We start from the raw sequence: 24,640 nt of genomic DNA, 5'->3' as shown, positions 1-24,640 counted from the left end.
TCACCCCGTTTGTTTACCTTTATCGGTGATTTAGCAAGGTCATATCATAACGGTAATTTTGAAAGCAAGAAAATTGACGACATACTTTTTAATTTCAACATGTGCTGTTGATAATCCCCTTTTCTCAAAATCACAAAGGTTTTCAATGTCTACTCAATGAATAGAGAAATTACTATGACTGGCAATTTATAATCTTGGATTCCAACTTCTTTCCCTTAAGATGTTTCTTAAAGGGTTAAGCTAAATCTGATATCCTGCGGAAAATCGCATGGTTACAAAGGACAGTGATCCGTTAGAATCTGAACTTTAAGCTGCATTTTAAACTTTGTACCATATACTGCGAGTTGGATAGCATCTGCACCAGTCTAAACCTTGTACAATGTACTGCAAGATGGATAGCACATGTACTAGTTTAAACCTTATACCATATGCTGCAAGCTGGAGAACTTCTGTAAAGGTGTAAACCTTGCACTATTTACTGCAAGCTGGATAGCTTCTGTACCTGTCAAAACTTGTATCATATACTGCAGACTGGATAGCTTCTTTGCCGGTCTCAACTTGTACCATATACTGAAAGCTGGATAGCTTCTGTACTGGCCTAAACCTTGTACGATATACTGCAAGCTGGAGCTTCTGTACCAGTAAAAGCCTGGCAACTGCAGACTGGATAGCTTCTATATCTGTCTAAACTTGTACATCATACTGCAAAAAGAATAGCTTGCACCATATACTGCAAACAGGATAGCTTCTGTACTGTTGAAATTTTGTTTTATATACTGCAAACCGGATAGCATCTGTACCGCATCTTATGCACTGTATGCACCTCATAGCAACGTTCAATTTATCATTCGCAATGCCTTTGCTCAGTCATATTTGCATCTAACAGACCCCCCCCCCCTTTTCTCACACACACACCCATGTTGGCTCATCCAGGTAATTATTTGCACCTTTGATGGATAAAATAAAAACGGTAACAATTACAACATGAGATAGGTTGCACCGAAACTTTATTAAAAAATGACTCGTCTTACTGGCACATCTGGTTTCTGGAGGACAAACAAGGTACAATAAATCATATCAAAGAGCTGAAATATTTTTATGGAAATATATGATAACAGAAACGAGAAAAAATCGAGCAAGTTTAGTTCCAGTGTAGTGCTTTGCAGACATGCGCGTTATGCAGACTAGTACTTGTCCTCACAGTTCCTCAGGTATATTTGACAGGCATATCCACCCATCAGACTGCAGGCATTGGCATCCAATTTATTTGCTGCAGAAGAATTAGTCTGTGCCACGCAGTCTACATTAACCTGAGGACTGCTGTTCCAATATCGTGTATCTGACCCATTGAGAAACCCCCCACCTACGTAATAGAACTCGTTCGTGCCAGGCTCGCCACGCTTGGCCCCGATCCAGAAGTTTTGACTACAAGCATCATCTGCAAATAATAATAATAATAATAATAATAATAATAATGTGTGGGTGTGTGATTTGGATATTTTACTTAGCTTTAACAATTTTCAGTCATATCGCTACGATGTCTGCAGTGTGGCAGTTTATAGTGATGTCTAGCACTGGGGCATCATGGCGCAGATATGTAGCATGAGGTCCCACCCAGTCACATTATCCTGACACCAGGCAGACCAGTCCTTACGCTGACCTCTTAATGCTGAGCGTCAAGCGTGGCAACTGTTTGTAGCATTTTTTAAATGTTTGGTATGACTAAGCCGGAGATCGAACCCACGACATCTCAATAATAATACTAATATTACTACTACTACTATTACTAATAATAATAATGACAACGACGACGATAACTATGACGATGATAAGCGGCGAAGCTAAGATATTTGAGCCCCAGTGCAGGCTCATATGCAAAACTTACCTAATCTATATATAGTGTAAGAAAATAATTCGTGGGCCCCTATGCTTTGCATACTTTTGCTATATGGAAGCTACGCCCATGATAATGAGGAAATATATATTAAATAACTTCAAACTAGAATTAGCTAACAGTCAAGTGTACCATTGTTTAGATTTGTGGTGTGAAATACTTTGAGGACAAAAATCGGCAGAGGAAGTTTGCGTCACACTGAAAGCAGAAAAAAATGATGGATGCAGTGTGCCCATACACGTACCCGCTCTTTGAAATTATATAACGCATTTACACATTAGACTTGCTTTACGTTTTAACAGCGTCATAGAATGTAGCGTCTTCGCTAGCCAAGGTTCCGATAATCCTATCTACACCTTGGCGGATCTAAAAGCTATGTAGGTGCTTTGTCCTAGCGACATCTATTGGATTTCATGTGTTGCCTCCGTTAGTATATAATGTCAACTAACTAACAGCGTGATGAAATTGTACATCGGCCCAAACGGTTGTGGCAATTGACCTAAAAAGGATACTTTGTAAGTTTAACATCGAAAGTATAACTATGTAACAGGGGGAAGCCATTACAGTGTTTTTGAATGATAGGTATTTGTGCAAACTCGAACCGGCACTGGAAAAGTGCTTATTTATCATTCCATTCAAGTTGTGTGTTCCTCTTGTCTTGATCACCATAGGAACAGTGTTCAAATGTGAACAACTTAATTTTGATTGGATGCGGGGCTTGCCGCCTCATCCAATGAAATTCAGAGATCCGAAGCTCAGAAATAGCTGCTCGATATGCCAAGGTGTAGATAAGGTTATCGGCACCTTGGCTAGTCGGCACCTTGGCTAGCGAAGATGAAAAGGGGGTGCTTCTGCGATTATGATGCTTCAGCATGTGTAGGGTCGGATTGAACAACATATCTCTATAGCAGGGGTCTCAAAAACGCGGCCCGCCAAAACGTATCCTGTGTCCCGCAAAATGATTGGCGTCACATGGTGTCATGAGAGATAACAGGTGATGGAGTAATTGAGCCATCGAAAATGCCCTCATTCGGTCCTCAGGGTGGTTTGAGATTGAGACCTGTGCTCTGTAGATTCTTAATTAAACGGATAAATGGGAACCAGTCCAGAACTGTGTCAACATGAAATAGTGTATATACGGTTTAGAGAACCCTAATTCGTTGATAATGAAAGTAAAATTTAATGAATCTTTGAAAACTTTACCTATTTGTAAATGGGAAAATATAGAGACAATGTGTTTTGTTTTATAACCTTGACTTTGGAACACTTTTTACTGAAATTAGCACCTGATCACATAGGTGCGGGATTGAAAGTGTAATTTTTCAAACACATTCAGATTTTTAAAAAAAATGTCGCAGGACAATTGTTTTTTTTCCACACAGAAGCATGTATCAAGGCTGGATCTATAGTGATAAATATGTCTGAACACTTAAGAAATTTAAAGTTATTGATTTTTTTTTTATATTGTGGTGTTACCTTAGGTTTACTGGGGGAAGTGAAATAGTACCGCGAGTTCCTTGTCGAATCTCAATGAAGGTTTCGGTGTCTTGGGTGACCGAGTGATCTAAGGCTCTCGCCTTTACCGGTCACCGACATTTCACCTCCGTCCGCATGGGTTACAGTCTTGTGCACGGCCAAACAATGTTATGTAAGTAAGCTTACTAGTAGCCTCTCGTGGGTCGGTGGTTCTTCCCAGGATTTTCCTCTACCAGCTGTACTGGCCGTCATGTAATACCACTTGATTGACAAGCGTTAAACTCACAGCAACAAAATCATTGTAGTCTACATTGTGGCACTCAGGAGTGAGTGTATATATGATTACAAACGGAATGATCGGGAACACATTTGAACTTGTATGCTAAATGTGTAAAATCAAAGCAAGCAGGTGCTGGATGGAGTATCGTTTGAGTAGCGTACACAATATTTATTAACGATTACGTGCACTCATAATATAGACATAACAACGTACATTGTATACGTACGATAATCTTAATCGTACACTATTACTACAAACGGCTTGTATGATAAATCTTCACACTCAAACTCAAATGGTCGAGGCCATTCTAAATCTCTGCAGGGATGAGAATTTTCCGCGATTTTGCGGAGTTTGGTCAACTGGGTCATTTCTGAGATCGTTGTAAATTTGTCAAGAAAATTGGGGGGGGGGGGGGTAGGGTCAGTTAATTGAGCGCCGATTTAATGGACGGTTCCTTGTTTGATGATATTTTTAGACAACAATTGTGCGTTTCTTGATAATCAGTTCCGATATCAGTCTAATCTAATTGGTATTACTATTTAATTGGTATTAAATTCGACTATTTAGAAGACCTAAGTTTCACGAATATCTGCATGGATTTCACTGATTGTGGATTTTATGGCTCAGCAACACTGTCAGGCTAATTAGCGCCACACAAATGTTACACGATAAAATTGATAATCATAAAATGTTAATATAAAGGAGAAATAAAAGCATAAAACAGCGAAGGGTTTTATTAATTCATATGGACTCTGCAGCGCACCAGCACTCTAAAGTTATAAATCGCCATATAAGGGTAATATGATAAGCAAGGTCTAATAAAAGTCTAGGTCCCTTATTCAAGAGCGATAAAAGTACCAAAAAAAACAAAAAAAAAAACACAACGCTTGACGTATATAACATTTTTTCGTTTCCTGATAATGAATATTAAATATCACTCTAAAGAAATTGGGTTTGCATTGTTTTTCTTTTAAAATAATCAGATGACGCCGAGATTCGGGAAGTGGACGGTAGTGTGAAAATGTTTTCTTGGGCGTAGTTGAATTGATACGTTGATATCTTAATAAATCACGAAAGTAGTTATTCAAATTGTCGGAGTTTGTAACAGAATTGGACATAGCGGGAAAGGCGTTGTGCTCACTGTGTAAATGCCTTATTATTTACGAAACCAAAGGTGTCGGGGCAACAATAGAACATTATTAACTCGAGAAAGGATAAGGAAAAGGTAAAAGTAAAATCTATTCATTTTATTTTTTCATGAAAGATAATGATACTACAGACAGTCCAGTCCCAGCAACTATGAATCCTAATAGACCTTGATTAAGGGCCTAAGCAGCCCCCAAACCCCCAACTAACGTTTCAGGGATTTTCAACAAAGTCGATACTAATCCCTATAAATGTAATTAGGAACGTCATCATTATGGAAAAACCGATGCAATTCATATTAAATATTTACCGAGACCCGAAGAACACTGATGAAATCATTAATGATCTAAATCTGGTCTTAATCTACATTAATTTTTATCACATCGGACTTGTATTTTAAAAATGAAAAACCGGTTCACTTATAAGACGGATCATACCGTCATGTTTTTAAAATAAAACGTAGATAGTACTTTGCGGATTTATATCAGTCGACCTATAAAAAGCCCTTCATACAGTTTTTAGTTGCTATAAATAACTGACTTCCTCGCTGCTACATTGCACCTATTAAATATATGCAAACGGAAAACTACGAACTAGGTTTTCCTTATTGCATTTGCTGCAGAGTAAACAGTGATTGGTTTAATGAAACTATATATATATATTAATTCAGCACATCGTCATCTATTGTAAAAACACATTAAAAAGTCAAGCTAAATTCAAGGGAGCAATGCTTCAAGATTCTTCCTCTCAAAAATACACACTCAATCGGTTCCAACTTGGGCCTTTCGAGAGAAACTAGAGAGTCGCATGTAATGCAATCTAAACTGAATGCTCAAATGATTTGGACTGATCTCGATTTTTATTCTTTAATGAGTAAATTGTTCATATCTCTTTGTTACTAGTTTTTATTCTGACATGCTGAAGATGGATATTAAACGTGCATACTGTAAATGGTACATTAGATACCCACCCCGTTTTTAACATTACTGTAGGCACCAGCTGAGCATTGCTGACTCTGGAAACAATTATTCATTTTACTCTGCAAACAATTATCCATTTAACTCTGCAAACAATTATCCATTATACTCTGCAAACTATCCATTTCACTCTGGAAACAATTATCTATTTTACTCTGCAAACAATTATTCATTTTACTCTGCAAACAATTATCCATTTTACTCTGCAAACAATTATCCATTTTACTCTGTAAACAATTATCCATTTTACTCTGCAAACAATTATCCATTTTTCTCTGCAAACAAATATCCATTTTCATCTGCAAATAATTATTCATATTACTCTGCAAATAATTATCCATTTTCCTCTGCAAACAAGTATCCATTTTCCTCTGCAAATGATTATCCATTTTCTTCTGCAAACAATTATCCATTTTCCTCTACAAACAATTATACATTTTCCTCTGCAAACAATTATCCATTTTACTCTGCAAATAATTATCCATTTTACTCTGCAAACAATTATCCATTTTACTCTGCAAATAATTATTCATTTTACTCTGCAAATACTTATTCATTTTACTCTGCAAACAATTATTCATTTTACTCTGCAAACAATTATCCATTTTCGTTTACAAACAATTATCCATTTTCCTTTACAAACAATTATCCATTTTACTCTGCAAACAATTAGGATATCGACGAAGGAATTTCAAACTTCTCAATCAACGATACTGAGAGATTCCTTGCTGATCATAATTAATAAAAGGAATTACGTCAATATTTTGGCAAGGATGACGAATACAATTCCAAGATGTAATTTACTTCTAGAAAAGAATGAACAGGTAGACACGATAAGCGATTTTGAACTAGTAAATTATGACCAATTTCCGAGCACCAAACTGCAGTTTACGAAACGGAGGCATTCTTACGAGTTTTAAATTATTTTGTCGAATGTAGATGAAATCGTTCCATTGGAAATTTATAAGGGTTATTGATTTGGGGGAAAAAATCTTACATAATTTGCTTATATATTTCATACTTCTTTTACAATCAATTTTTGTTTCTGTGTCACTAAAACCCTTTTTACAAGCAAATCTGTTCTTCAAATATGACGACAAATCTTGGATTACTTCAAACATTCTAGACGCGTTAGCAGACGTTGTAAGAATGAAATGCTCTAAACTTCGCGTCAACTGGTAAGACATGTTTATTATATATTTCATAATGAAATGAAGAAATATATCAATGGGAGAAAAATGATACTGTAAACTGGCGACAACTTTTATCGCCACAGTGTTGTTATCGCCAGAGTTATCACCGTTTTGAAATGCTTTCTCGTTCTATTTAGACAGTATATCGGCTTTTATGCATGTTTTCACGACTTGTTCATGCATATTTAGGCCTAATTGTTCTCTCTCTCTCTTCCCCAACGTCTCTACATCAGGTGAATAAATCTTAAAATGCTCAAAGACCCTTTACCCACAGGTATACATTTAAGTAATCAACGAAAAGGTGCCGTCAAGAATGCATACAAATGAACCCCACAGAACAAAAAACATGTCTTAAGTATTGACCTTTTTAGAATTTGCTTTCCACATGAATCTTGCAAAAAATTGTCAGTGACTGGACTTGCGCATGACCTGTTGCTAACTATTCTATGACACAGATAAATATGTTATAACTCTACGACAAAATAAACGGTAAACAATCCATAGAGTAATAAAACTTTACCTAGCGATTTTAACTACAATCACAATCATGTCTGGAAACAATGGAGAAATCAAACATTAGATGATGTCCATTGCAAATCTAAATTACCGAAACGGACTGCAAGCCTGCCAACAAAAAATTTAAGTCTGAATGCAGACAATAAAAATAGCTGAAAAAATCTCATAATCATTAACTCTGTTGTTTAATGATGTTACGACGTGAAGTCTGTTGAAGTACTGCCATGTTGATATAGTACTTTCATTCCAGCATTGTTCACTGCGTCAATCCCGCAGAAATGGTGCTAACGAAAATTAAAGTCTCTTTATTTTAGCATGAAAACATTCATTAATGTGACACATACACAGTTTGAAGCATTAGGTACTGAAAGTAATTTGCGAAAATGTGCTGTCCTAAAATTATTGCAATATCATTTTACCCATATAGTAATGGAGCCCGTAATCGCACTGACACAAAATGGAGAAACAAGGCCATGCAACTCGAGGATTCTGCCTATATATATAATAAAAAGATAAAAGGAACCATTGCACGAGTAAAGTGGAAACAATGTATTGTCACGAGTCACGAAGATTTCAACTTCACTTATGAAGCATTTTCCTTCTAACCACTCAAAACACGTGGATCACAGTATCAAATTCAGACGTGATAACAGCCACGTGTACTATTTCAGAAATGTTTCCATTTCGAAGCTGAATTCCGAGGAAAATGCACATCCGCGAAAACACCTACTCAAACCAAGCAAACAAAACTAACAGCAACGTAAAAAATGATCACCTTGAAAGCTCACGGTGTTCTCAGATTGACAAAAGAAATGATAGTGCACTGTCAACGGAAATTCATTTTATCGAGGACACAAGATTTTACCAGTCTAACGTGTTTTTCTGCGCAAACCATTTTCCTTCCTTCAGTCAGTCACCTTGTCATTTAACCTAAGAATCTCTAGGCTGTTTAATTCCTTCAGTTAGTCACCTTGTCATTTAACCTAAAAACTCTCGGCTGTTTCCTTCCTTTAGTCAGTCACCTTGTCATTTAACCTAAGAATCTCTAGGCTGTTTCCTTCCTTCAGTCAGTCACCTTGTCATTTAATCTAAAGAATCTCTAGGCTTTTCCTTGATTCAAATGCTAGCCAGCCACAAAGTTTATTTATGGTCTGTGATCAAGAATTTAGTTATTTTGCAGGATCCAACACAGACGGATGGATAGAACATTTGCTCCATGATCTATAAAGTGGTTCTTTTGTATGAACCAAAATAAATGGATGGACAAACATTATATTTCCTCAAGGTCCGTGACTTAGAACTTAGTCTTTTTGCTGGAACCCAAACAGATGGACGGAAAAAACGTTAGATTTGCTCCAGGTCCATGATCTATAAATAAGGTCTTCTACAGGAACCAACACAGACGGACGGACAGAACATTTGCTATAGGTCAGTGATTCAGAACTTGGTCCTTTGCAGGAACCAACACAGACAGACGGACAGAACATTTGCTCAAGGTCAGTGATCTAGAATTGAGTTCTTTTGCAGGAACCAAAACAGATGGACTGACAGAACATAATTGATCAAGGTCCGTAGTCTAGAAGTTAGTTCCTTTGCAGGAACAAGCATAAATGGACGGACACTCGGAGAGTAGTACATGCGCAATAGGAATCTAGTACATGCGCCATTTAGGTATATCTGTAGAACGCAGAGCTGTCAAGGGTCATTAAAATATTAACCCTGAGATGGAGTCCAACTTCCTAGTCTGGGACATGGTGGTCAGGTGGAGTAATGCTTTCCATTTGGTTGTTGTTGTTGTTGTTGTGGGGTTTAACGCCATTTTTCAGCACACGATAGGCTATACATGGCGGCCAGTATTAATGGCGGAGGAAGAACCCGGGAAAACCCCGGAAAGAACCACCGACCCTCGAGAAGCTACTGGCAAGCTTTCTCATATACCCACATTGGCTTTCCATTTGGTACTCTCCTTCCATTTGAAACGCCTGTTCTGGAGTTTACTTCATTTTTCAAGTAATTACCAACATGTACCAGAAAAAAATAGTTTTAAGACTTTAAACTGCAGATCCTGAATTGCATTTTATAGCGATTGCTGGCACGAAAAGCCTCCACTTCCTTAAGCAGAAGTCAATAGTCTCTCCGCGTTACGAGCGTATTTAACAGAAACTGCTTTCAAGATGGCGCTCTCGCTTCCCTCGAAACGCTACTGCAATCACAAATTCAAATCAGCAAATTTCATGCAGAAACGCTAGTTCTTTTGTTCTCATTCTTCAACGGAGTCACAAAAAGCACCAGAAATATAGAAATTTTAAGGCTTTTGCCAGTCACTTTATTATTGTTATTGTCAACTTTTTATCTTTCTGTCGACAAATTCAATGCAAAAATGACACAAACGACAACTCGAAGAGATATTTACCCAGGAATGAAACGGATTGTGCAGGTAGTGATGACATTTAGTACGTCACCCGTGGGCAGCTTTTGCGGTGGACTTTGGAAACAAAGTTTTGCTTGCTTCTGCTGTTCTTTACCTTTTGCAAATGTGGTAGCTGACAAAATCGTATTTCAAATGTTTCAATTTTTTAACAAGCTATTATTGTACTTATTTTCACGATCTATAATGAGGCCTTTTTACCAAAGATATGCATCGTAAAATAAAAAATGTTCGTGGCGCAGGATAGAAAGAGCAAAGTGACGGAGTGGAAGACATCGCCATAAATTCACGCGATATCAGGATCAAAATGACAAGCCCTCATTGTTTGTCAGTGGTTTTCCAGGTCTGACCCTGTTGTCACAAGACAGTCTGAACAAGAAATAGAACGCTTGCTCTGAACTGTACGAATCTAGATTCAAAGCTTTATTTGGAGTGCGGTTACACTCATGTAAATTTCGGAATCATCATAACGTGTACATGCATACCTCACTTAAAGGATGGTGCTATTTTTTATTAACGATTTTTAGTAATGGGGTTTGGAGTTCATTATATGTGCTCAGACGGTTTGATCATTATGGGGTCAAGAGAACACCATGAAACACAGGATTCCGTGATTGAGTATGAGATTTTGTTTTGTGAAATCGCAAACAGTTACTTTTGAAAGCTCACGTCTTATTGGTTGATAGTAAAAACGCAATCTCGAGTTTAATGACCGATAATCTCCAGGCAATATATGTTTCTTGTTTCAATCAAAAATACTCGATTCGCAGAACGAGAAAGTTAGTATAATCGCAGTTATTCTTTTAGAGGTAGGACATTTGGCAAAAATGAACTTGAGAAGTTACGCGAATAATATAACCTCATAATGAAATATTGAAAACTGCATTCGAATAAAATACATACACTTTTAATTTAATTTGACATGAAATTCTTCCAATTTTGGAATTATATGAATTTTAAAAAATCGTCGAATTTTTATAGAGTCCAACTTTTCCCTACTTTGCTACAAGTAATGATACATAATCGAGTCATTGTGGAGTCAATAACGCCTTTAAGAAGTAATCACTTTGGGTACATGGGCAGTTGAAAATGGCACAATATACCCCCGCTTTCATTGTAGCTTTCCCTCGACAACCTACTGATGTCACAAGTTGATATATGACTTTTCCTTAAACAGCCTTCTATCGCATTTTCCTAAGAATTCGCAAAACATACCTAATTAACAAATTTCAAAGGTTGCATCGGTAGATGTAACGTTCATTTTTAACTTATTAAATTTTGGTGTCAAAATTTAGGGCATTATTTTTTCAGCGACAAGTTAAACAAAGCTATCCCAGGGGCCAAAGGATCTGTGCATCAGGTAGCCTTGTTTACCATATATGGAGTGCAGTCTGATACTCGCGGATCTTTGTCTTGCGTGAGATAAAAAATGTATAGGGTTGTTCCGATTGTACAAGCTGTTAAAAATGTATCCCTGCAGCAAGCAGTGTCTCAGAAATCACCAGGGCGACCAGAAGTTGTTCTGCATAGAAGTGACGTCAACAATATATTCGGTTGCACTCCCTCCTAGGATTTCTGTACTTCATATTACGATTTTCTAAACATGACTTAAAATTACATGGCATATTACCCAGTACCTCATAGTTACATATTACCCAGTACCTCATAGTTACATATTACCCAGTACCTCATAGTTACATATTACCCAGTACCTCATAGTTACATATTACCCAGTACCTCATAGTTACATATTACCCAGTACCTCATAGTTACATATTACCCAGTACCTCATAGTCACAAATCCAGTTTTCTGTGTCATTTGTATGTGTGGGTCTCTTTTGTACCATTAACGTTTGTGTCGAAATGTGTATGTAATGTACGTTTAGGGTTGTCACTGTAATATGAAATTCAATAATTTCGTAAGAATATATATTTAAACATTCTGAATAAATACAACATGCTTAAGAGAAAACCTGTACAAACTACATATAAATACAGTGTGTGATAAATTTAACAAAATATATAAACAAAATATCCCACCAAAACAAAAAAGCAACAAACAAAAAAATAAAAGTAAAAAATCACCAAGACGATCATGGCCTGCATGTCAAGCCCACTTTCAAAGCATCGGTAAAAAGAAAATTGAGATCCTAACCACACCATCAACAGGGGACAGCGATGAGTGACGCATAATGAATGGTCTCGTTATAATTATTTAACTGATGTATGCACAAAATCCACCAAGGGGTTTATAAAATAAAGGAAATTTTTAAAAAGCTAAAATTTAACGCACAATTTACGTCTTCTTGACCCCAGTATTAAAGGGACAACATCGGGTTTTGCAGAATTAATTAAATCTGCTGCAAAAGGATTCGTTCCAAGAATGAAAATCCACCATGAGGTTTATAAAATATAAGCAAATGAAAAAGATTTTTAAAAAGTCGAAAACTCTACTATTTGATTCTGACACTGACCTCGAAATCAGAGTGAAAGACATGCACTAAGTGGAAGACGTCACTAATCGAATGTCTTAGTTGCGTGGATATTCATCTGAAGCATCAACAAAATATGAAGCTTTGACCTTGACCCTTGAGCGTGTGTATAATGCATTGCCTTATCTTCTTAACGACTACTGCCAAGTATGGTGAAACACTAACAAGGTGTTCCGGCAACATTAGCAAATGGAACGAGCTTTAAAACTCCACGCAAAGTTCTTGTAAATAGAACTTTGACCCCAAATGTCAAAGGGACGTGTGGGTATATCGCGGAGTGAGTTGTCTAAGATGTACAACGATTTTTACTATGTGTGACAATCATCTATCAGATGGTTTAGGAATGATATACAAATGAAAACCTTAAATCAAAACTTTAACAAACTATTGACGAATTATTTGAAATTGATTGTTATTCCGCCATTTTCAGTAAAGTGGACACCACGAAAAGTGAACATTGGGATTAACAATTTAAAAAATTATTAGCCTGCAAACCAAGCGACGAGTTTATCATATTGTTGGTAAGCCTTGTTTTGAAGTTTTCACTCAGTGTATAATCGGAACATCGCTGGGCTATTTTCGTCAAATCAACAAAGAACCTCGGAAGTACTTGTATGAATACACATAAATTAGATAGATTTGGTGATTCGCCTCGGGTGGACTGTACCACATATGATGCCGCCTCGATAGGAATGACGACTATGTTAAGTTTATGACTCTTTCCTCGCCAGACTGTGCCATGTGGATAAAAGTTATTCAAAATAATGTGCTCAATGGCGGCGAATTACATCAAGGTTTCTTTCTTGAATTAAAGGAAAGTGGTGAAAGTATTCCGATCGTCAGCTGTTCACATTTTTTATCAGATCACATTGCCTTGCTAATGGACTCACGCGAGAGTCTGGTTGAACGAGATAGAATTAACTCCGTGACATATGCCAAACTATTCTCGTGACACCGTCCATACAAACCATTTGACCCAAAGTCAGCTTTGCTATGAGTTGTTTTTTAACATTCTTTTGAGTCGACTTTTTCACGGGAAAAAGTTCTTAAACTAAAAATCAGAGTCCTAGATCTGCTTTCAAGTGTTAAGATTCACTTAGTTTCTTTTACTTTTTCCACAATCTTCCGAAAATATTAAAACCAGCTGTGGCATTTCAGTAAGATTCTTGCCGACATAAGCTTGTGGTGGCATTGACGTTTCTACAGATATCTGAGCGGCAAAAAAGGGGGAAGGGCAAATAGGGAAACATTTTATCTTGTATTTTATACTAACTGGCAAGTCAGTTCCAATCGGAAACTGTTCAAAATAGTAATCAACAACGCAACAAGGGGCTTGAAATGGACCGTTTCAGATCCTTACGGCTGAGGCTGCAGTGGCGTTGGGATCTGTTTTTTCTCTCTCGTTCTGGTAACCTTCGAAATGCCCCTATATAAAATCAAAGACATGTCAGTGTACAGGTCTACATCTTTATTTTAAAACGGCGCAAAGTCTTCTGTGCCATGTGTTAAATGGAATCTCAAAACATGTCCATTTAAAAAACAAAATTTATGTCAAACATTGAATAAGAAAATTTACTTGGCATTTACTTACCTAAAAATGCTCTACCGTAGGTAATGAAAAAATTAAAATTTTCTTCGCTAAACTGGATGAGGTCACCACCTTCGAGTTGACACGCCTCTCGTGCGTCAGTATAATTAAGGCAGTGGTTTCTCTTTGCTTCATATCTGTAGCAGAAAGGTCGCTCATCGTTGCCAACATAACGAATGTAGTTCTTTGGACACGTATCTAGAATAAGCGAGCGACAGACAAGATGAAAAAAGGGCAAAATCTGGTTAGACAAATGAACTACAACGCAGTGCTTCATTACTTAGAAGTCTGCTTAAATAATATACATCATAGCATTGTTTTCTATACTGTAATGCCTAACTCAGCAAACCACACTATTAGGCACTATTAAAAACTACATTCTTTTTCCAATAGTAATACTAATAATGATAATGTAAAAACATGAAACAAAGTCAGAAAAACATGAGACAGTTCACTATGTTGTAATACCTTAAATGGTATTGTGAATCGAGTTTTGCATGCACAAACATTGTCCATTTAATGTGAAGATTATTTGATGCTAAACGTTGAGAAATATGATGTTAGTCCATACATTAGTGACTTAATCATCCGGTGGCTATTTGTTACCGAAACCGCGGAGATACATGATAGTGATGGAATCAATGTGCCTGGCCGAAGAATCACATTTCTCTTGTCAGACTTTTGTTGAACAGTAAGTTATAACTAATGTTACTATTCATTATTGTAAGTTCTTGGTTATGCAGAACTTGTTATTTTACTTTAATGTGCAAAATATTATGCATTTGATAGGGTCTATTTCTAGATGTATTACGACTCATTGCATCATCAGTACTTTAAACTCTCGCTCGATTCTCATACTAATTCGCTTGTCCGTTTCGTTCATTTCTACTTAATCATAGGTATGAATATATAAATAAGATTAAAAGTAAAAGCGCACACCACGGACATTGAGAGGACAACTTAATTGCGGCTAAATTTTGGGTTCAGAGGGATTTTTTCCATGCAGTTTGAACAGTTGACTTGGTTACCGCCATGGTCAACCCTGATAAGGACAAACATTGATTGGCTAACTAAGGTCATATGACGTGAATAAGAGTATATAAATACGAGTGCAGACAGGGAATTGGCAGGTAGCTGTCAGAGCAGCAAAGTATGAACATCTAAGTGGAAAAGAATTTCGGCCATGTATTCTAAAACCATCACTTATATATTTGTACATAACTAATCTTAACTTTGGCACTTTAAAATAAATAAAACTGAATCAAATTGTTGTGAGAATTTTTAATAGATTTATTACATATTGCTATTGAATTGAAATGCTTTATAATTATCATATAATTCTTTATAAAGCCGCTGTTATCTCCCACCACACTGGTCAAGTACACTAGCAGTAAAAAAAAATTCCACCAAGATCACGCTACTATGTCAGGATGTGTTACAGTCAATCTAATACATTTAGCTGCTAATATACGCATGAATTTAATAATATAATTAATTTCACCATAATATGATGTATTGCAACGCTGTATTTTGGCATTTGGCATTTAGACACACAAGACTGTTCTATATTATCAGAAGTTGATATTGTTGTGACAAACACTGTGTTGATGTGACAGACACTGTGTTGTTGTGACAAACACTGTGTTGATGTGACAAACACTGTGTTGATGTGACAGACACTGTGCTGACGTAAAGTCACTATGCGATATTGAAAGGCATGTTCTATGTCACCTTTATTATTTATAAAAAGCATTTTTAAGTCCTGATCTCTGGTCTTTTCGATATATATATATATAACACGGGGTGCTACAATAAGCTCTCTATTCATACATGGAATGAGACGATATATATATATATATATATATATATATATATATATATATATATATATATATATATATATATATATATAATAAACTGACTACGAACAGTGCAAAACTAGTATTTAGCTAGCCTAAGCGCTTTCGACTCAATCTTTTTCAAAGGCAAATACAAAACATAGACAAGACAAACAAATAAAACAGACAAACCGTTGTCTTTGTAAAACTTTACATGACTGACTTGTTGCGGATGCTGAAAGATATTTTATAAAAATTTTGCACTGTTCGTAGTCAGTTTATTACATTTATTTTAATCAATCCCTGACAAACATGATCCCTTGCTGGATCCAGTGCACTTGAAAGGAACGTTATTTGCCATATGATTTGTATTATTTACATATATATCCTGAAAATAAAGGTGAGGCATACAGCAATGTACACTAAAATTTAAGTTGGATACAACAACAAATGCAGCCAAGAATTAAAGAAATGGCAGCCATCATATATCCCAAAGCATTCAAGCTATGTTGCAGCACCGTGCATGGGCATGTCTCTTCATGTTGGAGTGTATACAAGGTGCGAGATTTCATAGGTTCCATACAAGTTCCCTAATCAAGGTCACAACATAAGAAATGGATCCACAAGAACATTCATCTCGTTATGTTAGTTAAAAATATGTATGCACTTGTGGGGTAAGTCTTCACACTTTCCGTGCTACGATCAAGTGACAAGTTACATAATCCAGGGGCATGATACATGATGATGCTTATTACTGGATATATGTCTGATTTCGTGACGTGTCCTTCAACATCTATTTACCACGTTTACCTAATGACGTCAGACACAATTGCAGTGCTGATTACAGGAGAATCGAGCGGGATAGTTTTGTACTAGGCCGAAACAAACATTCCAATGTTTCGTTTTCAAAAATGAACTTACTGTAATGCTTTTACTCAATGCGTGCAAATAATTCCAAAAATCTTGTCATAACGCTCTCAACATGATAATCATTTTGCTACGCGTACTGTAACCTGTGATTGGGTTCTCCGCCATTTTCTGATTTTCTGACGATTTCCACCTTTTTAGGCTTCAACTCCATGAAATATTTCAGGGACAAACTTATGTAGAGAAGTTATGAAAGGGAAACGGAACCGTTCTAGAAATCACATGGTACATTTACACTATTTAATGATAAACAAGAATGGGACCTCGAGCAAGCATTGAAGACTAATATCATTTATTCATTTTTATCCATCCACAATCAATTCACATTGAATTGTTAAAACTCGGAATTCGTGCAAAGAACGCGTTTTGTCTAGACTACTGGGACTTTATCTCTGCATGGGTGGGGGATGTAAGATTGTACATTTATTGTCAGAGCGTGGGAATGGCAATGAATATTTCTCAGCAAATCGATCAACCAATCAGCATGTATCACCATTGGGCAAGTTATTCAGACACCGAGTACTTTTTCTGCGTATTTTACATTTTCTCTGTTAGATGGAGCTGATGGTTTTGTTACGTCACATTTTTTCAAAATCTCCCCTACCTTCATTGTCACATAAGTCGGACCCCGTCCTTTCATCATGCACGACGACCGCTCCGGTGGCCGGGTGGTTAGAGCGTCCGCCTCGGATGCGGAAGGTCGTGGGTTCGATTCCCGGTCGAGTCATACCAAAGACTAACCAAAATGTTACTAACAGCTACCTTACTTGGCGCTCAGCATTAAGAAGTTAGTGTTGGGACTGGTCGGCCTGGTGTCAGGATAATATAACTGTGTAGGACATCATGTTACATGTCCGCGGCATGATGCCCCAGTGCTAGACATGACTATAAACAGTCACACTGCAGACATCGTAGCGACATGACTGAAAAATTGTTACAGCTACGTTAAAGAAAAATTTTAAAAAATCCATGCACGCCGCCATATATGGAATGCTAACCAAAGACTAGTGAAATTCGTTGTTCAAATGTACAGTTTAGAGAAGTAGTGCTGTGAAAGATGTAAGATGGGTACATAGAAGATACACAGTCGGAAAGACAGTTCGCTTACTCTCTCTAGCTTCGGTCAGACCCTTTTTGATATATTCCAACTTCCAGTGGAGCTCGTGAATCTTCTCCATCAACTTTTCGACAAGATGTTGGTCATTCGCTTCATATTTACTAGAGATTGGCGTGGTCATCAACCACAGAAGCACTGCCCCCATGACTGTCGTCCACGTTAGTGGTGCCATTTTATACTGTAAACAGTTAAATAGAAACTTTTATTTGACAACGAAGCTATGGTACCGTAAAAATAGTATCGATGTGTTTCTTTCCTAGATTAAGGCACTATATGACTACATCTTTATGCCAGTGTCAAATGTTAAAGGCAACTTAGAGATGTAATGTTATGCCAGGTAACTTAACGGTAGAGGTGTAATTCCAACTGTGGACATAATTCGTAAGACGTACATCCTCGATGTCAAACACAAAGCTAGCCTAGTTCTGACGAGTTGATTCGTTTTATAATCGGCTGGGCTTCAAGCTAGAGGTTTGGTTTTGTGGTGTTTAGCGGTTATTTTTTTAGCATGGCGGCCAGTATATTTTGGTGGAGGAAGAAACCGGGAAGATCTCTGGAAGAATCACCGACACAAGAGAAGATATTGATAAACTTTCTCACCTACCCACGCTGGTCGAGCCCAAACTCGAGCTCATGAGGGCTTGGGTGAGATGTGTCCAGGTAGGAAAAGCTGTATATAGATTTGGTTAATGGCGCATTTTTCAATGTACCATTCTATCCATATCACCTTGTCAGCTATTTGGAATCAGGTCACATTTAGTACATCCAGTTCACAACCACCGACTTCTTCAAATTAAAGTTAGAACAATCCTAGATATGTTTATAAAAGAGAGGATGCCATGAATTTGACTTATAAAACATTGTTTGACAATTTTCTCCAAAACTTGCCCCAAAGATCAACAAGAGGAAACGATTAAAAAGTTTGCGCATTTGCAACAACCACATGGTTTAGACCCCAAAGTTTCAGTTAAATTATTGAAGAGCGTGGTGGAGATGTGGTACGCCAAAACCTGACTTCTCAAAATGCACAAGTGTTCGAAAAGTTTTAAGGAAATTCCCCCAAAATGAGAAAGAGAAAACAAAAACAAAGAAACTTACTGCGCATCTTCAAGAATTTAGTACGTTAGGCTGAAAAGTTGCGATAAAATCTTTGCAAAAGTTTAGGAGAAGTAATAAAATAACTTCCAACACCTAGACCTGTGAAAACACCTCTAAAAATACCACTGAAAACAAAACAGATTCAAGATAATAGCTCAAAAAATTAGGATTAAAATAAAGTATTAACGTTGTGCCCATTCAAATGAAACACTCGTTTCAAAAAAATTCTAGCAACATGGAAGAGAAAAATTTGATAAACTCTTCAGTAACCCAATTTTTCAAAGCAATTACCTAAAAATAAGGCTAAGAAACCAGACACTGTACTTACCAATGATCTATTTATCGTACAAAGTGTTACTACCAATTTTCGAGGCGCGGAGTGGAGACATCTTAAATCCATATTTTTTTTTTACAATTTGTCAACATTACCCCAAAAATGACCTATTTGTTGTTGTTGTTGTTCGAGGGTTTAACGCCATTTTCCAGCACAAGATAGGCTATACATGGCGGCCAGTATTAATGGTGGAGGAAGAACCCTGGAAAACCCAGGTAAGAACCACCGACCCACGAGAAGCTACTGGCAGGCTTTCCCACGTACCCACGCTAGCCGAGCTTTGGACTCGAACCCACGCAGACAGAGGTGAGATGGCAGTGATCCGGAACGGTGAGCGCTTTAGACCACTCGGCCACTCGGTGCCCCCCCAAAATGACCTATAGGCAAAATGTTAAACCTTATGCGTATTTACAACCATGTTGAGCCAGGAAGTTTAAATCAAATCGTTTAAGCAGTGACGAGCAGAAAACTTCTCCAAAAGCCCACTTATGGACAAAATAAGATTAGGCACAGGCAAAGTACAAACTTATTTGGCATTTATTCCAACATTCACAGACAGACAGCCGGACGGATAAACCGACTGACATTCGAACTTAGTCACAGTTTCCCAGGTCTTCACTTGAGTACAGAGATTGCAAGGGTATAGTACTTGTACTTGTCAATTTGGGGCCCCGAGTGGCCGAGTGGTCTGAAGCGCTCACCGTTACTAATCACTGCCGTCTCACCACTGTTTGCCTGTGTTCGAGTCTCGGGCTCGGCCAATGTGAGTACAGGAGAAAGCTCGTGGGTCGGTGGTTCTTTTCGGGGTTTTCTCGGGTTCTTCCTCCACCATTTATAATGGCCTATCTTGTGCTGAATAATGGCGTTAAACCCAACAACAACTCGTCAAGTTTCATAATTCTAGGCAGAATAGCATGATTACAGCAGATAAAGAACCAATGTGTTCAGGAACTTGACGCAAAACCTGCGGCAGTAAAATGTAAAATAATTAATGTTCTTTTGTTGTAGTAATGACAGGAATGCATAGAAAAGAATGCAACATTCATGTTCATAACCTGATTATTTTGGTCTACAACGTTAAACATTATAATTAATTTGAATGTTTGTAGACCAAGACCATATTTCCTAAATTAGAGCACATATATCTTGTGTGTATGTGTGCGTGCGTCTGTGTGTGTGTGTGCGATTTGGATTTTTAACGTAGTTTTAACAAGTTTTCAGCCATATCGCTACGATGTCTGAAGTGTGGCAGTTTATAGTGATGTTGGGACATCATACCGCAGACATGTAGCATCATGTCCCACCCAGTCACATTAACCAGGCTGACAAGTCCTAACACTTAAGTTCTTAATGCTTAGCGCATAGCAAGGCGCCTGCTATTGCCATTTTTACAAGTCTTTGGTACGACTCGGCCAGGGATCGAACCCGCGTCCTCCCGCACCCGAGGCGAACGCTCTAACCAATAGTCCACCGGAGCGTTAGAAAGATAAATTGATCGGCATAGTTGCAGTTTAATACACATTTTTACCCATTAGCAATTACCATAGTGTAATCAAGCTACTCAGGTCAGTTACAATCAATTGCAATATATAGTTTCTGATGTGCTCATTTTGAAGTCGCAAGGCCAAGATTACACGATGTAGTGACAAAAAATGAAAACTACACCGTAACGAAGGCCAGTAAACTGTGGTGTGTGTGTGTGTGTGTGTGTGTGTGTGTGTGTGTTTTGGATTTTTAACGTAGCTTTAATACTTCTTCAGTGATATCGCTACGATGTCTGCAGTGTGGTAGTTTATAGTGATGCCTATCACTGCTGAATCATGCCGCAAACATGTAGCATGATGTCCCACACAGTCACATTTTCCTGACACCAGGCCGACCAGTCCTAACATTAACTTCTTAATGCTGAGCGCCAAGCGAGGCGCCATAGCGTTGGTTTAGTACACATCGAGATATACCCATTCACCTACTTTCATTACTAAATGCCGAATACAGTGTACAGAGTAATAAAATACCTCCAAACTAAATTCACACACATTACAAATAGTTGCATTGTTTTCAGTTAACCCATTGACTCCTCTTTACTTGGTTGTGCCATGAAACCCATCCAAAATGTTGCATTGGACATGGCAGAAAAAAAATGTCGATATACCACAAGGGTGCGGATATACAGATGATCAAGTATATAAATGCCAGTGCGACGCCACGTCAGGATTAATACAGTAGCCCTAAATTAGATCTAAAAACAATAATGATTATCATCTTATCTATTTAAATAAATATATTGGAGGTATATGGTTTAAAAAAATACTTTTACTCACAAATTGATGCGCCACGAAATCACTGTGGGTCCCAAACACCAATGCTCGTGCTGCTTTCCTTCTCTTATAACTTTCACTATGGAACAGACAGCACGTGCATCACGATATGTAGTCTATGAATTGAGTTGTCTCACGCATGTATAGTTAAAAAGTATTTAGTAATTGCATTCATCGTATGGGCATATATACTAACTGGATACCTTTATAATTGACAGTTCTGACCCCAATCCCAACAACAACAAAAAGAACAGAAAAAGACACGGGGAAATTCAGGAATATGAAATAAATACTGATTTTGTTTACATTGATCCTGTTGCTGCTTCAGTTGCTAATAATGACGACGATGACAATAGTGATAATACTAATTATAAGAATATTCTACCACTAAACAATATTACTATTAATAGTATTAGTGCTATAGTATTATTGACCAATCCAACAATAACAGATGCGTGCAGCAATAGCAAAATGATGACGAGAAGACGTCTGTGATGATGACGTCGACGAAGACAAAGATGACGAGGACGATGGTGGTGTTAACTACATCAACGCTGACAGCAATGGCGACAAGATACAGGCGTTGTGGTTTCAAATCGTATGACTCATATGTATTTTCATAAGTTAGAATGCAATATTGATTTCTACAAGGAAACCGCTCAGTGATCTCAGTGTGCATTACTACAACTCTACATTGCACAAGATGTATCGAAAATTGGGTTCACATTGAGTGTTATTGCCTCGATTGACTCTTATGGTTTTAGGCTTGCTTGTCGTCGCGTGATATTGTCACAAATGTTGATACTTTAACTGGAAATAATGACGCTATCATTATTTTACATTATATAAGAAGTATTGTTGTTGTTGATCAGTTGCCTGTATGGAGTGTGATGTCTAATAAATTTAATATCGACAAGACAACTAGGTGATTCTATAGAGGGCTGGCTTTAAGACAATTTCCCTATTCCCAATAAATGGTGAGAAAAAGAATGCGATAAGGCAAACAATAATAAAAATTACTGGCTACGACGCTTAAGGTTCTTAAATACTGAAACTAAGTTTTATGGGGAACATAATTCAGCGTTTAAATAAATAATTGAACTCCAGGACAGATACACCAGATAATCCAAGATGAATAAATTAACTCAAGCGAGGGGAAACCCTCGACAATTTTGGCATATTTTGAAACGGGAAACGCATTGTTCTCAACATGAAGTGGAATGTATCTCCCACAAAACTGGTATGAATACATTACATCTTTATTGAAGATGTGTGCCTGTGTGTGTTTGTGTGTGTGTGTGTGTGTGTGTGTGTTCAATTTTTAAAATAGATTTAACAATTTTTCAGTCGTAGAGCTACAATGTTTGCAGTGTAGCAGTTTTTAGTGATGTCTAGCACTGGGTCATCATGCCGCAGACATGTAGAATGATGTCTCACCCAGTCACATTATCCGGAAACCAAAAGGACCAGTCCTAACACTATTCACTTAATGCAAAGCCCCAAGCGAGGGAACTGCTAGCACCTTTTTTATAAGTCTTTGGTATAAGTGGACTGGGGTTCGAACGTGCGATCTCCTGCATTATAGGCGGATGCTCAAATCAATAAGCAACCTGGCCGATCCTTTATTGAAGATGCCCGTGTCCGAGTTAGAAGACTCTGCAAATATTGTTAGTGAAGAACTTCCTCACTTACACGTGGAAGACTTAAATGTTGGCTTGACTTCGCTTGCGAAGATTTAGGAAGGTGGATGTCCACGGTTTTATTGCACGCGTGCTGGTGGCTGACGAGCCCAATACGTGACATTTATGTCCATGCACAGTGGCTGCAGGAGATTGTTTGGGTTGTGGTGGGTGCTGCTGATGGTTCTTGGATTTTTCTTCGCCATCTTTTTTCCGTCAAGCTGGCTCGTCTGTTTTGTTCAAAAGTGGCAGTGGCCGGGTGAACTGTACGGCTCCAACTTTCACTGTCAGCAACTTGTGATGCCCATGGACGGTGATCGATGCCACAGGTGGTGAGGGTCTTTATCAAGGAGTCTTTATATCTCTTTCGAGATGCTCCTCTATCACGGTGGCCAGTGGACATCTCACCATACAGTGCGATCTTTGTCAGGTAATGATCCTCCATCCTGGACACGTGCCCACCCCAGCTTAGCTATATCTTCATGAGCGTGGCCTCAACGCTGGTGATCAAGGAGGCGAGGTGGCGGCTGTAGGTGATCAAGGATTCTCCAAGGAATCCCGAAAAAGTGAAAAGATTCTCCTAACCAATAGCTGTTTCTTGCTTTATTCTTTTTATATCTTAAATCATATTATTTTATATATATCTGCGCAAACTGATGTTAAGATTCCCGTACATTTCTTGTGGAGTACATATTTTATAACAGGAAACAAGATAAAAAAGAAATTAACTACATCAATTTTATCCCTTTAAAGTAGTCGCCTATATTATTTGCAACGGCGGTCTTGAAGCTGTGCGGACTAGGTTCGTAATGATCACAACGGACCCCAAAAATCTAATATCTATATCACTGAAGAACGATTGTGAAATATTCATATAAAAATGCATGTTTTTCTTTTTAAAAATGTATTTTTAAATAATCTGCTTTAATTATATTAAATCTGTTTCAAGCAAACTCCAAAAGGGTCTCCCCCTACCGATCACACCTTTGGCACCTCGCTAAGGCCGCTAGTACTATTTGAATAAAATGTATTTATATTTTGATCATCTAACCCATCCAGGTTACTTTTCTGTTATAATTGTTATAAAGTCCTGCACAAGGTTTTGTATTGATATATTGAGGAATGTTTAGATCAATTTAAAACTGAAGTGTGCACCTAGTTTCTGTGTTTGAAGACATGCCTATGTTCCAAAGCCTTTAGCAGGAGGGCAGATTGGGATTTAACTCTGAACATAGCATTAATGAGATTGACGTGGGCACATCTCAGATTATCAGGTTCAGATTTGCAAAGATAGCGATAAACATAATATGTCGCTACTTCTGCATTATTGCTAGTTAGA

The 24,640-nt window shown here is 37.7% G+C and overlaps 1 protein-coding gene across 1 annotated transcript; it reads right to left on the bottom strand.

Annotated features, from left to right (window-relative positions):
* Positions 1-990: 990 nt before the first annotated feature.
* On the bottom strand, positions 991-21,775 carry LOC149798966 (uncharacterized). Its single transcript, XM_089957008.1, has 4 exons — positions 21,626-21,775; positions 17,864-18,050; positions 13,994-14,188; positions 991-1,438 (listed from the first exon to the last, which is right to left on the bottom strand). The coding sequence occupies exons 2-4, from the start codon at positions 18,042-18,044 to the stop codon at positions 1,185-1,187; spliced, it is 630 nt and encodes a 209-aa protein (XP_089813134.1). The 5' UTR covers positions 18,045-18,050; positions 21,626-21,775; the 3' UTR covers positions 991-1,184.
* Positions 21,776-24,640: the final 2,865 nt, after the last annotated feature.

This window comes from Sinohyriopsis cumingii, chromosome 5 (genome assembly GCF_028554795.1).
Source record: "Sinohyriopsis cumingii isolate HCF-2022 chromosome 5, ASM2855479v2, whole genome shotgun sequence".
NCBI classification, from domain to species: Eukaryota; Metazoa; Mollusca; class Bivalvia; order Unionida; family Unionidae; genus Sinohyriopsis; species Sinohyriopsis cumingii.
The sequence above is the reverse complement of the archived record's forward strand: the minus strand, read 5'-3'. Positions and strand labels throughout refer to the sequence as shown.